At 38.4% G+C, this 18477-nt stretch overlaps 1 protein-coding gene across 3 annotated transcripts in view; it reads right to left on the reverse strand.

Moving 5' to 3' along the window:
* Positions 1-1492: 1492 nt before the first annotated feature.
* The window catches only part of LOC113124895 (probable flavin-containing monoamine oxidase A), a 33586-nt gene continuing 16601 nt past the window's right edge, over positions 1493-18477 (reverse strand). The window contains exons 9-13 of one of the 3 annotated variants that reach the window (XM_026298060.1): positions 15680-15838; positions 12618-12704; positions 11661-11761; positions 4597-4622; positions 4085-4205 (exon numbers count right to left, since the gene is read on the reverse strand). In XM_026298060.1, the coding sequence (XP_026153845.1) occupies positions 4204-4205; positions 4597-4622; positions 11661-11761; positions 12618-12704; positions 15680-15838 (375 nt within the window). In that variant the 3' untranslated portion in view covers positions 4085-4203. The other 2 variants (XM_026298058.1, XM_026298059.1) reach the window with 2 other exon arrangements.

Below are 18477 nucleotides of genomic sequence, written 5' to 3' on the forward strand. Positions count from 1 at the left end.
CAAGCTCAATCACAATATTTGATATTTTACACTGCCAGGTCTGTAATATGCAGTATTAGTGCTGTGTGAGTCGCCATAATCCAGATGGTCGTTTGAAATGGTCTTTCAGTAAAAATTAACAATTTGACAATGCTCTTGCCTGTGATCATCGCTCCTCTTCACCATTTTACTCAGACTGGTTTGGGAAGGCTTCTTGATGCTTTTCCAGTGTTTTCCTCCTGCTGCATTATATAAAGTAATTTTGGTTTTGTAAGTGATGCACCAGAAATTCAAGCAGCAGAATCTACAGCTGACCTCTCTACAGTGTGCTTTGCTTTAAAATATCACTTGTGCAAAAGATTATCAGGCCACTATTAAAGCTGACACTAATTGTTACTGAACTTGTGTATAACTCACTCGTAATTGCATTTCTATTTGTATTTGTCTGTATTTACAAGTTGCGGACCAAAAGAGCCAACACGAACACATCAGATCCATAAAAAGTATTTTTAGGACTCAAACTACTGATCAGCATCTATGTTTACATTATACAGTAATGAACACACAGTTTAGATGCATAGATAAAAACTATAATATACGCTATCAGCTCCTGCATGCAGGTGGGCGGGGGTGGTAGCATCCCCACAGACAGGTGAGTTTTCGCTGCAACATCACATTTGAAAAAAGTTGTTTTCCTTCTCCCTGAACACCGTGGAGCCATATTGCACTCACGGAAGGCCTGCTGATTAAGTGCACTAATGACTGGAAAGATGTTATCCTCTGACAGTCCAACATGGACATCGCCTTCTGCTATTTTAATGGTGAGTGAAGCTGTATGTTTTTATCTTTATTATTGTGCTTTTGTTCTCCTAAGATCCGTCTGAGTCTTGCTCACAGCCGCTTTCCTGTTTTCACTGTCGCTGTCCTCGGTGCTGAATTGTGGATGTAATAAGGTAGTGGTGTGTTGTGAACACACAGGCAGTGTGTGCATGTCTTTCCGTGCAGTGCTAGTGCTCAGTTGTATATTTTATGCTATTGTGTATTCATAAATCTTTGTTCTGGTTTGGTCTGCATTCCTTTGAACGCCCAGCAGCTTTGCCATGTTTTCTTGTTCAGCAGCTTCTGAGCTTATCTTTACACCTTAGTGCTCATGCAGTTTTTTTATGCTTATCCCCCATGTGGAAACATGAGTGGAAACCTGCCTGTCAGATTTATTCTGGCACAGACACTGAACTGTATATAGAGATGTTGAGTTCTTGGTCTTAATGCAGCTTGGACTGGCTTAAATGAAACCAGGGAGAACTGCACCAGTGCAAACCAGTGATAACAAAGACAAATAGTAAAGCCATTGCACCAGACTACTGTTATCAGTGTTTGTTACAGATACTCTCTAGAAGAGAAATGGGAACTGACAAAAATCCTTTTAATCAACAGTGCAATCAAGAGATAACAATTAAATCATTTTCTTTGGGATCATTTCCTTGTATGATTGGAGTAAACAGACAACAACTCAGACAGTGTGATCACTTTATTTACCTCAGAGGTTTATGACATTCTCCCCTCAAACCATACTCAAAAAATTTTTGATTTATATGGCTCGATAAAATTATCAGAGCAGCATGGCCCAAAAGAGTATGTGAACCATCCAGATATCCAGACAGAAAGTCAACCTCTCCAAAGTAAACACAGATATTGCAAATGCCTATGTTATATACAATGAAATGTTATTTTCCAACAATTAATCCCACACAATGTTTTAGTGAAATCTGCATGTTGCAAATATATAAGGAATGGATAATGGTAGACAGTTAAAATGCATTGTTAGAATAAAGGAATGACGTGTTTAAAGGTTAAAAAACAGCCTCACTAGATAAAGCTAACGCCGTTGAACATTGGCATTAGACACAACTCAGCAGCAGAATCATGCACCGTGGACGTAACTCCAAAGAAAACTTTGAAGTAACTAAATCACAGCTGCAGATGCAGCTGCACAAATGACTCATTACATTTCTAAAATAGCCTCAAAATCATGATGCATGTTAAACACAGGAAAGCTGCTTAGGCAAAGAGGCTCAGAGGCCATAAGTAAACTCTTAACAGCTAACATTAAGTGAGAGGCACTTGATGGGATATTTGCATCGCAGTTGTGCAAAATTAACCACTTGGTGACATCATTTAAAATGAATTAACATTCTGAGCTTGGCAAAAGTAGCATTTATGTCATAACATATAGTATGAGAGCAAGTACATCCATTCAAAAATGAGCCTATGTTTATTTCAGAGAAGAGTTTGGTCATGGTCACAAATATTGATTTGCTTGAAGAAAAATGCTGCTCTAGGTGTTTACAGAGGCTAAGTAATTCCAGCTACATTACTTTGACCCTTTACTGGATCATCATTATCGCATTCTACCCACATCTTGGGAGCATCTAACTACTAAATAAACTGTCTTCTTTTAGTGGTTCATTACAAAACACACTATTTCTGTGGCATCATATGACTTTGTAAAATATAAATGGCTACATCAACGTGGTTCTTATCATGAAATGGCCAAAGTTATGGAGGTTGGTACAGCAATTTTTGTTTGTAAGCTTTCTAAATCGATCAAGGTCATGGCTAACAAAGTCAACTTGCTTTTAATTTTTCACTTTTCTTAACAATGTAGAGTCCTTATTTTCTCATGCGCTCATCAACCATTTAGCCTTTAATAGTGTGTGTTTACTTTGGCCTTCAAAAGCCATTTTCCAAAGCCAACTGAGCCATTTGTGAGAATAACGTTGGTGTTACACTTCACACAATAGTGTGTATTGTGCTCACAATGGTTCAGGAGACTTGTTGGAATAAATAAAGAACCAAATTACATTGAGTGATGACAAAACAGCAACTGACAAGGCGAGCTGCCATTCCCCCAGATGGTATATTACCGCATGCATGCCCTAAGCTGCCGATGACATACAGGAAAGAAAAAATGTAAAAATTTCTGAGCAGCACTGTGGATTCACTGAAATAGCAGCACCCATCCATTTTACACTTCATCTCGATGGGGTCATGTCAGAAAAGGAAAGTATTTTTCATATTACATGAAATTTGTTGAGAAGCTCAGATCCACATCAGAACCATTACTGTTTTGCCCAAATCAGTGACCTACTGGTAAAAAACAAACAAACAACAAACTCGTGTTTAGAGATGTTGATTTTGGCCTTGGTTCAAAACAGGCAGTTGTTCCAGTGCAAGTTAGTGATAACAAAGACAAATAAAAACCCACGGCACCACAGGCTGCTGTCCAATGATCAGTGGGCGTTTGAGATAGGCCTACTCTTTATGACAGACATGAGAACTGACAAAAAGTCTTTCTATCAACTGTGCAATCAAGTGGTAATGATTAAATCCTTTTCTCTGGGACATTATCACTGTGTGACTGTTTCATCTATCTTGTGCTCATTCGAACATCTGTTGGATGTTTTGTGGGCGCACAAACATGCCTGTGGCTCTTCTCCAAGCCTCTCAAGCAGGTTTTATGGCTGTCTAGAAAACAATGCATGGCATACAGTATGAAAGCTCCATTTTCTCACTGCAAACTGGCTTAAGCACAAAAGGATCATTCTAAAGCCATAAGATGAAGCCCTAAGCTTAAAAACAGTCCAAATTTAAAATGGTAAAAAAGCAATTGCAAATATGTCTAATTGAATTCTGGAGGGATTTAGTAATAATGTGGCCTTTTTCTGTTATTTGTGAAAAAGCCAATAACATAAAAATGTTTAAAGTTAAAAACACAAGTTAGAGTTGAAGAAATCGTAAAATTACTGTCATCTGGAGACTGAATTACATGATGCGAACATAAATTGTGTTGTAATTAAAACTCCAAACCCGTCTTACAGATTTCTATTACAACAGGAATATATTACACTTGGTTGTTGAAAAAAACATTTATCAAGGAAGTGGTAACCTTTTGCAAAACCTTTTGATGCTGAGCCAATAAAAGAGCAACACCTAATGTCAGTGTTGCAATCACCACAACCTTGCTTGTAGAGAGGAATGAGAGTGCAGATGAGGTTGCGGGACCTTTAGCAGCTTGACTGTACCGCACTGCTTCTTGCTCCTCCTGGGTCAGGGTCATGGGCCGGAGTTCAGCCAATACTTCCAGAGCTGCTCGCTGTCCAGATTGTACTGCACCACTCATGTACCCACACCACTGGGTGGCTGTCTCTGTGCCAGCCCAGTGGATCCTGTAAGTCAAGAAATAGTGAGCCATATACTAAAGCTTTATGTTTTCAAATGTAAACTATTTTGCTTATTATCTGTTGGCATAATTACAAGCCTTTTAGCACATATATTCACTGCCATTAATGCTAAGTATCACTTTAGCACATTATACTGCTGCTTTCCACTGTTGAAGCTATAACAGTGTAAATTTTGCACTTTAACAAGTCTTTGTTGGCTTAGATGCTCCGTATCTCTGTACACTGGAATTAGCAAGCACATGCTCAGCAAATTATGTTAAGCTAACCCTAGAGGAATTGCTGACACGAACAGCACAGTAATTATACTACTTTCCATCCATGTTTCTTCTACTCCATGTAATGACAACACAGTCCAGTCTTGTTTTGTAGAGCTTACATGTATTTTTAGGGGGATTGATGGCTCTAAATTAAAAAAAAAATGGGCAACAGTTATTTTTGAAAAAGATAACATTAATGTTTCTGTTTCATAAAAAAACATTACAACACTGCAAATAAAACATATTATAGTCCACAACAACAAAGCAGCAATAATGTGACCATATAACTGAATGGACACAACAACAAAGTGTATCGGCAACTGAACATTAATAAGTAAAGTAGCTGGTATTGTTATTGCTGTTCAATTTTTCATTATATTAAATTGAATTTTTGTTTATCACTTTCCTCTCTCTGCAAGTAGCCTACACATTAGTAGCCTGCAGAGAGTGGGAGATTAGAATTCAGACTGGATAAGACAGCAGTGAATACAGCACCACACAGATTTTCATTTTAGTGGCTTTACTTCCTTCATTGGGTCTTTCTGTACAATAAACATCCTGTAGCTCTGAGCTAATCACACAGACTTTAAGCACTACAATTAGTATACTGGAATTTTTAAGAAACTGGAGCAGAAAACAAAGCTATGCAACATTACATGCTAAATAATCTCAGACTAACTTCTACCTTTTATGCTGCACAACTTGATGGTGTTTACTGTAATCCTGAACCCACTCTGCTGCTCTGCTCCTCCTCTCTGTTGTCTATATAGTTACTGTTCAACTATTTCAACTATTTGAAGCATTTGGATTTTGAGCTTTTCAGTTCAGTATTTTATACTTGATTCATGTAAAGTGAGTCAGTAACAGCCCACTACTACTGCCTCAGTGTTTAATGATGGTGAAGATACCAACTCATAGGCGGTAAGCAGGTGGGTGGAGCGGGTGGGAACCGATCATTGTTTGTTGAGGAGGGAGACAGACATGAAGGAGACGACAGGGAGAACCACAGTGAGTTTCACTAGGGTGATCATCACGACATAGCTATCCCACTCTCTCTGTCTTTTGATAATCAGTTAGGCTACATGCAGTCATATTTACTTTCACTTTTTCATGAGAAGCAGCAATAAGCCCAAGACATACTGAAGAGACTGTAGGCAAATCTGAAATCATTGCTTTTTTGCAAGTTTGTTTAACAGGTGTTTTTCAAAAATCACTTGTATTGACTTTTTACTTATGAAGGTTTTATTGCATGTACAGTAAGGCGCAGAGGTGGTATTAATTAGATTTTTATGTTTCATTTCAACAGATGTAATTGTCTTTTTCATGTCCTCTAAGCCTTCTGTGTGCCCTATGTGGGGAGCAGCTGAGTGCAAAATCACAATAAAATCACCTCAAGGCACCTTACTGTACACAAAAACCCAACAAAATCCACATTAACATTCACACATTGTCACTCACAAAACAAAGGAAAATGCCAGTACTACGTATAAGGCCTTTAAACATATGCTGTCCAGAGTTGCTGCCAACTTCAGGCCCGATCCAGTACATTGTAACTGAGCATTCTGCTTCAAATTGTATACACACTGCAGGACTTTGGCATTGGCAATATTTTAGTATTGTGAGTTTGTATAGCAGTTATGCTCATGAGGCACTATGATGTAGTAGATTTAGTAGTCTAGGCCAATGAAAAATGGCAAAAACAAGCAGTGGAATCAGTCCTGGGGACTGTGACAGTGGATGTTGCTGTTGCCAAGTGCCAGTTCCCCAGGAGGATGAAGACAATGGCTCTGCAGAAGTGAAGATGATGCATGCCCACCCCTTCTCACCAGTGGCATTGTGAAAACATGCTATTACCCACCCTCGACTGTCAGTACCATAGAAGGTTAGCAGCAGGTTAGCTATTTTTTCTCAATCCACTGGTTGTAGAGGCAAAGGTGACCAAATTTCTGTAGTCCTGTCCTGTCTAGCTGGGTGGTGGGAACTGAGCCCACTGGATCATTTCCAGCCCTTTCAATCCTTTGGTCTTGGAAAACCACTCCATTGTACTAAATACAAGGTGAAGAAAAGGGAAAGTGCTTTTTATGTACTGCTGCTTCAGCAAAATACGAATGGGATAGAAATGAATGGAGCAGTCTTCTGGCTAATTTCTCTGGCTTTACTGATAGATAAGCTGGAGTTGAGCCAAAACCAACGTGAATATTAACCCCTTTCCAATTGTAGGATCTATGTACTGTGGGAAGAGCAACAGATGTGCCAATGAAAGTGGCATTCTCTGTAACATATTCTTACTGTAGCTTCAGTTTGCATATTTGTAGTCACTGATATATTCTGATATCTGATGGTGTGTTTTAATTGAGCAAATTGACACTTTGATGGACACTTTGATGGACACTTTGATGGACACTTTGATGGACACTTTGATTGTTGAGATAAACTCAACTCTGTTCCAGAAACAGATCATTTACCACGGTAACGGAAACTAAACTGCTAGTTTTCTTCAAGGAACTCTGTTGCTGTGTCTACTCCATGCTGTCCAGTCTGCAGAAGCTGCCAGACAGCCTGTTTCATTTCCTCATTCAGTTCATATCGAAGCACTGATCGGAGCGCATTCATTTTCAAAAGTTTGTGTCGGGAGAAGCAGATAAAAATGCACATTAGACAGTAGCAAATAATTTATCTTTACTGATGTGACTGTTTTTATTATCGATCAGTCAGTGTAAGTCCTTACACAGCGATATCTCCTCGCATGTGCAGTGTGGATTTTTCCTGTTCTGCCTGTTCTGAATAAAATCTCTAGGCTGCACAGTCCTCTATTGGATAGGCCTATTAGAACAACTGTCATTCAAAGTGCTTTACAGTATTTCCCATTCACCCATTCATGCAAACACACACACACACACACACACACACACACACACTGATGCACTGCCACGTAAGGCATTGTCCTGTCTGGAATAAAAGCCACTGCATGTTGAAATGAATCATTTTAGTAGTTTCATTTCTTTAATGCGTCATGCTTAAACCAAATGAGGTCATAATAATGAGCCTATACAGTGAGGACCTGCTAATCTGGGTTGCACATAGATGAACTTTCACAGAAGTTTTTTATTCATGTAGAATATAACTCTGACTTTTTTTGTATGGTACAAGCTCACCTTCTAATACAGCTATATGAACCAATGTCATTTGTGTCTGTTAGTTAACCTCATGCAACCTATGATTACACATACCACCTATGCTGTATGTAATTGTTGAGTGCACAACCATAATAAGACAACCTTCTAGCACTAAAGTTCCCGGGGTGCCTGCTGCAAGCTAAAACATGTCCCTCTAATTCACCATTCAAAGGACAGTGTCCACCTATAGCACACTGCTGCACATGCATTTACTACCCCGTCATGTTTACACACAGGCTTTAACTATAAAAGCTCCCACACATCTATCAATCAAAGGACTAGAGAAGGGTAAACTCTTAGCAACTTTACTCCGAGCAGTATCCTTGGTGAATAACTCATTCGTGTGATCTGAACAGCTTGTTCCTGACTTCATATCCACATTTGTCTAACGTAATATATAAATTTAAATATGACAATATTCACAAATAGATATTACTATTCACTATGGTGCTAACAAAAACAGAATAAAGAGCAGTGTTATCTTTGGTACCTGAATTAGATTTAGTTATACTCTTTTGATGAAAATGTGCTATAGTTAGCCACGTTTCAGCCATACTGTGAGTCCTTTTAGTTAGTTTTAATCTAGTATTAGTTGAACACATTTGTCTCATTTTGTTCTGCACTTTTTAATATTTGTGTACAGTTACCGTGGTTACTTCTCTATGCCTATTGGAAAAAGGCTGTTTTGTTTACACTCAATGTCCATGTTCCTCTGCTTTGCAGAACAGCAAGAATGGATTTACTTACATTTTCACTAAAATATGCAGATATCACTGCATTTAAAATGCAGTGATACAAAGCTAATAACTTCATGTAATAAACTGAAAGAAAATCCAGAAAATGGATTGTGATTCTCCAGAGGAAATGATATTTGAACTTTCTGAAAATAATGTAGCAACAGCTTTAATGGTGCTGGACTCATTCTGAACACAGCCACTTTGTGTCATTGTAGAAACTGTGAATGTGTGTGCAACAGCTGTTTGCTGTGCAGAAAATCATTGAAGTTAATAAGGCTATAAGGCTATAGTAGGATCTGTCAGAGCAAAAGGATCCATTAACTAATAGAGATACCATTGTTGTGCCACATGCCACATACAGCAGTGACTTGGGAATGTGATAAACCCACTCAAATATAGGATATGCAAATGACAATGAAAGAGTAAAGCTAATGCAATGTGCATGATAAAGACTGACACCAGTGGTGTAGGTAGGAATCATTTACCACATTCATAGCAGGTGGCAGTAAACAGTATAATGTGCAGCTGCATTATGATCAGATGAGTGAGATGCCCCACAGCCATGACTGAACTTGGTGTCTCTTTTAATAGGCGGTGATAAGTGTTAACAGAAAATGACCAATTAAAATTGACCATAGCTTTAGAGCAAAGATGAATGCAATGCTCTGTTTTTAATAGCGTAGGTTAGGTTTTAAAGTGAATACGGTGGTCTGCCATTTAAAGCTTGCAACATGAGTGATTCCAGAAATGCACAAGTATGAGATTACTGAAACTGGGAATAAAGATAAAATAATCCCTCTGAGCTAGTGGGACATCATTTTGACCTCCGCTGCCGTGTTCAATTTAATCACATTTCCCAGTGGGCTGAGAATATAATAGCAGATGAAGAAAATGAATTTGGTAAGAAAACTGGTCTTCATTGTCACATTAAGCACAACAGTCTCTGGGAAGAATAAAGCTTTCTTTCTATTCTGTCATTGATTCAGGCGTTTCATCACATTGACAAACTTAACTTTCTTAAGTATAATGAAAGGCCTTATGTGTAAACAACACATGCAAGTACACTCCTGGTCAATATCACTCAAATTTGAAGGGTGAAAAGTGACTGCAAATTCTTTCCCTTTAATTTAATTTTTGTGGTAAGCCCAAGAAAACTGAAGCCACTTAAGTTGGAAAACTAAGACTAATTACACAGTAAACTATAATGAAAGATCCATGTGCAGCTGCAAGTGGGGGCTCTGCTTCTCACACAGTGTATCTCAGTGAGTGTATTTAAACTTTTTCAGTATTGACGTACATTACTCTTCTCAGCTGTCATGTTTATTTGTGACTGAACATTATATCACCTTTGGCTGGCTCTCTTTCTACTTCATAGTTTGTCTCTTTCAACAACTTATACAGACTTGAGCTATAGCCTGTGAAGGAAATTTATAGTGTTTGAATGTGACAAATTATTTGGAGACACCCTTGCAAGTGACTCTTGAGTCCTGACACTCTTGTTAACAAAGCTGCGTGCACAGGTACTTCAGGTAGCAGCTTCCCATTTTCAGCCAGTGCTCCACACATTGTCGATTGTCATATCAGCTGTCACTAATTACTGTCAATTCAAGCGGGTGGGGAAATTGGTTTCAACACAGCACAGCTGTCTGTACTATGCTAAAGAATAGGTTATGAAGTATCACTGCTGAATAATCAGAGTGGACTGAGTGTAGTTCTGGTAAGTCCAACAGAATGAGAGGATTTTCTAGTGAACCCATCAACTTATGCGTCACATCACATTCAGTAGCTGCAATCACCCAGTTAGTACATGAAGTAGATCAACTTTTATCTTTAAGTCTCACACAACTGTTTCTCAGTGTAAGGTTGTGTAGTTTTCTTGAAGAAAGCCACTTTCTGTTACTGATGGTATGGCTCTTCCTATAGCTCCTTATCATTCCTTTTTGGTCTACTGCAGCTTATTGATTTCTCACCATCTGGTTTCCTACATGTTTGTGTATCCATGTTACATTATACATAGTGCAGACCAAAGTTGAGACAGTTGTGGTGTTCATACAGTTAGTCTTAGTAGAAAATCCCTGCCTGACAGCATCGATTTTTGAAATACAAAAATACCAACATCTTATATCATTCTGCACAACATCAAGTCAAAAGTAAAGTTTTTAAAAGACTTTAAATGTCTTCTGTTTCCCTCTTTCATAGGTTGAATTACAAATCCTTGTCTGCTGGCAGTGATAATCAAAATAATATGAGGAGCAGCACAAACTGTGATGGTTTTGTTTAGAAAAAAATTCAGCATCCGATTAAGTTATTCCTGTCATTGAAGTTTTCATTCTTTGTATGTTTTAGAGCTGATAACTTAGTTACTCTACCCATTGGGTTAATTTATTCATTATTACTGGCACGTTTTCTTTCGTCTTACTCATTCTCTTCTCTACTCTCTCTCACCTAAATTGGAATTGAGCAGAATGGGCCTCTCCGTAAAAATGTTGCATATACAGACCACTCAGGCATAGTATACTGTGTGCCCAGGATAATTACTGTAATTATAAAAGTCAGCATTGAAGTTCATACTATCCCAAATGACATCCCATAATCCAGCAGAGGGTACCAGAGTCTGTCGCGCCATTCAGTACAGTATGTTTGAAGTGCCAGTCGCAGTTTAGTCAGCCAAGATTAGACTTGTCTTCATTACATGTACTGGATTTTTGTCAAGGTCACTGCATGTCCTTGAGGATCCATTTATGATATGGGGTAAAAATGTGTATAAGGGCTACTGCCACATGCTGCTGTAATGAGCTTCCCCTGCTCTCCATGGACTTAATGTCATTATAGAATGCATTACCTGAATACCCCTCCCTACCTCCTACTCTCATTCGTTCAGCTTTGTGCATCTCTGAACAGGCCATTAGAAATGAATTAGAGGGCATTTTCCTATGAGAATACCACTTGCTGACCTCTTGTTATTCTGTTGGAACTGTACAAATATTTATCAACAAAGGCATAGTCGCTCCCATGACTCATATTGTGGACAAAGGGTGATGGTAAATAGTGTCTGATTGCCAGTGTGGAGTGCAGCCACTGCTTTTGTATTTTAAAAATAGCATGAACAGCCAACAACCATCGTCCATGTCTGTCACAGTGCCATCAACTGTCCAGCAATACAGTTTACTAACCTATAACCTCACAATTTTGCTCTTCAAGTTGTATATCAAAGATTTACAGAGGAAAGGGCAGTTGTGATGGAAAGTTGTATTTGTCATCAGTGATTACCTGCCACAGGGCATCCTCAGGCTAGGATGGTAATATGTTAGCAGACCTGGTGCCATGACATTAACAGGGCAGCCTCCACTGTAGTCCTCCTTAGCCCAATCCTGTACAACAAAAAAAGTTACCATTGTGGCTGTTGTCAACAAAATGGCAGTTGATGGCACTCAGTGTAATCAATAATAATCTTGTCAGACAGTTGTACCCCCTCCACGTCCCCCATGTGGTATACTGAATTAGCTATTACCACAGCTATGTCTGTGGTGTATCCATGGATGTACAGACAGGCAGCTCTTACTAGATTACTTTGGTAGTAAAGTTTTGAGATAATCGTTTTCATGGTTTAAAAATAGAATTAGGGATGTTTATTCATGATGGAGATAATAAGATCCTACAGAAACTGAATCTACAACTCTGAAAAAGAGTATACATTTTAAAGTAAATTGTGCCTGTCAGGTACTAAGAGTAAAGTACTGTCGAAGGCTCTATGATTTGCACAATCAGAACTGCAGCTGCTGACTGTATTGGAAAGTGGCACAAATCAACAGGCCAAACTCCAAAGCTAAACTGCCCCTTTGTCCCTTTAACTCTCCTATACCCTCCTGGTGATTTTATTCCAAAAATGTAATGAATATCAAATAAATGAGGACTCGTATTTTTATTTTAAATAAATGGGTTCATGCCGGCCTCATGTTGTTCCCCTTGTGTGTGTCATTGTTTGATGTTGTAATGTACCAATAAGCCTGTTAGTATTTTCAAGTTAAAGCAAGCTAGTACACAACTTGTTTAGCAACTTGGCTTGCCTATTATTCATTGCACTACTCTACAATTATTTACATAAATTGAGTTGCTACACAAAACAGCTTTCCTCTCTGGAACCCAGAGTAAAAATGACCCTATAATAATTCTACCCAAACCAAATAATGTTTTAATACACCAGACATCTGCCACTAAAGTACTTACTTTCTCTTCATAGTGGATGAAGGATGCAGCCTCAGGACCTAAGTATTTGACCAGACTGGAAAGCACAGCTGTTCTTCTCTGTTCAGCCTACAAACAGGAGGAGATGACTGTCCCAACATGTTACTTTCATTATACTCGCTAGTCATCACTCAGAAAAATAACAGCAGGCTGCTAAAATATGAGCACATTTTCTAGAAACCAATCCAAGCTGGACACAGGAAGCAGCAGTTTCAATTTAAATAACTCAAGCATGGTCAGCACATGCTGCTGGTCATATTAGCACATACAGTGAGTTACGTGCACTGCAGCTGAGGCCTGAGGACCGAAAGGACAGATCACCATAAAACATGCTGTCACTGTCTGGAAAATTGTCTCAGTTTCCTCATCTGCATGTCACTCTACTTTTGCTCACCTTGTGCAATAATTTGGAGATGAAATACATATTCTCTATATATACACACACACACACACACACACACACATACATATATATATGCATATACAGCACAAAGAGTGTGTAATTGCAAACTTGGTGTCCACTATCTTCAAATACACTGATGCTTTTTTGTGTTTAGCAGTGGAGTAGCAAGTGGAGGTTAATTATTTACCACCCTGTGCGGCATGACACAGCAGGGAGACAGCTACTCTTGAGCTTTGCAGCAAGTCCAGATAATGAAATACTGAAACAACACTAGCAACAAGGCTGATTTTTTTTTTTTAGATAAAGGGAAAGCATTGGGATTAAATAAATGTCAACACTAAAAGAAAGCGAGGAAAATAAAGAGGGAGGATGTAGACTGTATGGGAGTGCTAGAGGATCAGCTGTCAGATGCAATAGTTTGTCATCTGTAGGATATAGGAAATGTAACCTTATTGGAAATATGGGCAAAAACGGGGATTAAAGCAGCAGTTCAAACATGGTCCTTTGGTAAAAGTTGGCATTTTTATATTATCCACCTGAATTGTCTAGATCTGGGGGAAAAATGGTCGGGGAAGTTCTGCTTCTCATTCAAGTCAGTTGGGAGTGGGTATCTACACATTTTCAGTGGCAACATAATGAGCTGGAATTACAACATTACATTAGGCTGTCTTACTGCAACTCTGCTGCCACATCAACCATCTCTTTGGAAAGCTGTTACAGACTAGAGATAAAGCCTGTGAAATACATTTGAAGTAAGCGGTCTATTTTTTTTAAAGTCACACTTTTAGAAAGCGCTATGCAAGTTTTCCACTTTGAGTTCTTTTAGGTTACGTTGCCTTGCAGTGGCCATTTAGGAAATTAAAAATATACTGTAGCATTTGGTTATACTGGTTTCTTCTCACAGTACAAAGACATGCAGGTCTGGTACATTGGAGACTCTAAGTGGTACAGGCACAGACAGTAAAAAATAAAGCACCAGTAACGTGCTTTGTCTGGGAGACTTGAGGATTATATTCTTGGGTTTTTTGTTGTGCACTGGTTGCTTTTTGTAAATTTTGATCATTTTCAACAAAACATGCCAAACAGTTGCATTTTAGTCAGAGCTTCACACTCGATATTGTATTAATGGTATGATTTAAAACATTCCAGTCCAGTTATGTATAGAGCAACTTTTTATTTGTTTACAAAGTGGATAACTATTAATCAACCAGCTCCTTAAATTTCAAATTTCAAATTTCCGATTCATTAAATAAATGTCCATCCTAAAGGCTGGTGATTCGATCCCTGGCTTTGCAGTTCACTTGTCAAAGTTCCTTGGGCAAAACACTGAACCCCAAGTTGTTTCCAATGGCTGTTCCATTAGTGTATGAGATTGTGTATATGAAAAGGTAAACACACTAATAGTGTAAAAAGTGCTTTGAGTGCACTTGAGTGTAGAAAAGTACTATCTATATAAATCCACTTACTATTTATTTACCACCATATGCAATTATAAAGTGTGTCTTTATTTCATGGCAGTTGACTGACACCTTAGAATTAGAGACAAGAAGCAAAGCTCAATCCCCTAAGCAAAGACTACTGGAGAAGAAAATATTGCAAAACCTTTTACCCCATCATGTCATGTATTTACTGAAGTAACAGTTACTGAAAGCTGGCAGTTGCACCCTCTGCTGCCCTCACTCTATGTGCTGTGCTATTTCAGAGCTCAGGTGGTGCACAATCTTTCATGCAATTTTTATAATGCTGCCCCTGAGAATTCTTTGACACAATAACATAATTTTGTCTATGCACACTATCTTGCCTGTGTCACCCTAAAGATGCATTAGAAATAGTTGAAGCACTATGTGTAAAATCTAGCTGTTTTTTTTTTCCATGGGTGAAGGTATCATCTATAGGGGCTGGAACTTATGTGACGTGTGAAGGGTGTACCCCAGGGTGAGAGGTAGGGTACACCGTGGAGAGATCGCTGGTCTATCATGGGGCTAACACACAGACAAACGCTTCCTACTTGCATTCACATCTATCTGCAATTTAGAGACACCAATTAATCCAACCTGCATGTCATTGGACATTTAAAGCTGGAGTACCTGGAGAAAACCCATGCAGACAGCGTGAACATGCAAATTCCACACAGAAAGGTCCCAGGGTTGTACGGGATTCAAACCTGGAAACTTCTTGCTTTGAGCTGAGCTGCTAAGCACTTATCATTATGCCACCCTATGTAATGTGATTTATGACAGGACTTCTGCTGAATGAAACTACAAGGCCCCACAGTTGAAAACCATTACATTTCACCAGGCAGCTTGCATGATCAGAAATAATGCTTGAAAATGGAATATTTAATGCCCACCCAAAATGTGACCCTGTTTTGCAATCCACCATTTATACATAGTATTAACAAATATAGTAACACATCATCAGGGTGATGGGAAATAAACCATCAGGTACTTTGCTTGTTTACTCTGTACACCTGCGTATGATTGAATTAACATGAGATCACAATTAATCACAATAAACAGCTAACTAATGTAAAGGCATAGCTATATTGCATTGGCTGCATGCATTTGAAATATTTACATTTAAATTTTAAATATATAAAGTACTATTCACTGAAAATAACTGTACAGTGATAATCCATTACCTCCTTAGAACTCCATGCAGAAGCCTGCTGGCCGGCAATGAAGCCCACCAAAGCAGCATTACCACTGGGGCTGGTGGCATCATAGGCAACAGAGAATGGACAGTTTGTGGAGGATCCTGCTACTATTTCCCCAGAGAAGCCCTTCTCCTTCCAAAAAGCCTGTAGAGAAACAGATACCTCACAGCTTCATTATGAACAAAACACAATTATTGTACACAAACACACCTGAAACATATAGGTGAAATGGCATCAAAGTCTGAGTGACTGATTTTAACTTTATCCAAACATGAATCTGCTTTTCTCATTTGTAATAGTAGTCTTGTCTTAAGCCATGAAATCCAGGAAAATTACTTCAGCATCTGTACCTCATGGTTAAGGAGTTTGGTGCCAAAATGCTTGGCCAAGCATCAACCAAAACTATTCACTAATTTCTTCATCATTGGCCTAATTTTGCACTAAAATCCCTTAATATGAGTTTGAGCTACAGTATCTTGCTAAATATAAAACACACATATTAAGCAAGCATCACTGACATAACCTTCTGTGTTTATGTGACCATGACATTTTTGAGGTTACTGTTGGTATCAAGGGCATATTTACTGTTTTATCTTTTTTAGTCTGAGCTTCTGCTTTGAGGATTAAACTGCACCTGAATGTCAAATACAACCATATTGTTACAATAGAGCTAGTTAGTAGCTAGTTATTACTTAGAGTTAGATTATGTTTCCTCAAGGGCTTATTTTGGTTATATGAAGTGTGTATGTCCGTCTGTATGTTGTTAAGCATAAATGATCCCTTACTTAAAATCTGTTTAAAGCAATAATATTAAAAGGGAATTGATATTTAAGGCAGTTTGAATCCACTAATACACTAAAGTACCTTAATCTTAACTACTGAATGCTATGTGGTTGATTTTCTCCCAAACTTGCCGCACAGTGGTTTCCAACAAGATTCAAAGTCAGTAGTGGAAGTTTGCCTCCCATTAGAAAATGTTTCATAAAATAATAAGCATTTGGCTCTCTTGCACACGCTATGTGTTGCCTGCTGGCAACCTTGCATTCTCATGTAATAATAAGTGAACCTAATGTACCTGCAACCACGGCTTTTGGCCAGTACAGACTGTTTTGATTGAACTTCAAGTGACACTTCACTTTACATTTTTTATTTATGAATATACTAGTTGAATGAGTGACTTAGATGTTTAAGTATTAGGAGAATTATATCCACAATCTTTAGCACAGACTTTTCCCCCAAAATTGAATATTGATTTGATAAATGGTCACTGAAGAAATGAATTCAGTATGCCAGTAGGTTGTATTATCTTTACTGCCCGTTAGAGTTGAATAAAAGACTACATTTTCTGACGAATGACTATTTTTATTTGAATGATGAGATTACTGATTCTGCAGATCCTGAAATTCTTCTTTGCATTTGCATCTTTTTGAAGTAAATGTGTCAAATGAACTGAACTTTAAATGTATGCAGAGGTTATCTGTCAATGGTTCAATTTGGGCTGTATGATATATAATTATTTTAAGTTAAAAACAAATCCTAAATGATATCTTGCTATTTTTGCTGGCTTGACTCATAAGTCTCGTAAACTGTGACATAAATAATTGCAGAGTTTATGAAGCTCCATATACTGTGGAGATGATTTAGTTGCTTGATGCATTGCCCTGGCAAATTATCCAACACTGGAGAGTTGAATAAAGAGACAGATGTGATGACCAGTCTGAGGCTGCCTTCAAGGACTAGAGAGGGGCAAGGTGGTGCTTATAGAAATTACCCATTGTGGCACAGATAATCCCAAGAGAGGGCTGCAGACTATATATATATATAGACATACATGCAGCCATCTGCTATCAAAGTGCCTCCGTGATTTCCTCTGGTCATGGGTTTTACATTGTTTTTTAGCCACTCTCCTCTGAAATGTTTCCGACAGGGAGTAACATGACAGTGTCCAGCACTAAACTCACTCTCCTCCTTTCAGTGGAGATTGCTGGGGGTTCTTGATGTCCTTTTTAAAGGAGCTCTTTGTATGCACTGCACATTTCCTTCTTAAGCTGTTTTCAATCAAAACAGCAATGCTGCTTGCTTTAACCTCCTAAAAAGGATGAGTGAATTACATGCCATTTTTGGTTTGTTTAATCTATAGCAGGACCGGAGTATCTGCACACTCAAAGCCTAATACTTAATAATTTCCCAAATATTATAACTCATTCATGGATGGAGTGTGGCATAAATTAGCCAGTTCCACGCACCCAAAGTGGATTGTTCAAGATACAGGACCTTGAACTAGATTGGCTAGATGATAAGAAATACAGTACAGCATCTAAACATACAATATAGATAGATTTAAATCTGTAAGTAATAAACTGTTTCTGAAAACCACTTGTACAATACAACATCCAGTAAGAGCATGCACTGGAATAACTTCATAAAACTATCTAGCTCTAATAAAGTAGGCTTTGAATCTGTAAATCCTGTATTCCTCACATTGCCTGAGCTGTTGGACAGAGACCAGATAATGGCTGGCTATAGGACAAAAAAGTATTCCCAGTGCTCAGCTACCCTATCCCTCAGTTTCCTCTAATTTGACCTGTAATAACAGCACAAGAGCACTCTGTAGACAACATGAGTGGTATTGCAGTTCACAAAACATACATCTGGAATGGTTCAGTTGCGAAGAACATCGTTAAAAACCTTGTTTTTATAAGCATATTGCCACAGTAGTTCCTGTGTCTACAGGGATTTACTGTTCCAGGTGCCCCATTTCAGAGCTGTAAAATAGCACAGAA

This window comes from Mastacembelus armatus, chromosome 12, assembly GCF_900324485.2.
Source record: "Mastacembelus armatus chromosome 12, fMasArm1.2, whole genome shotgun sequence".
NCBI lineage: Eukaryota > Metazoa > Chordata > Actinopteri > Synbranchiformes > Mastacembelidae > Mastacembelus > Mastacembelus armatus.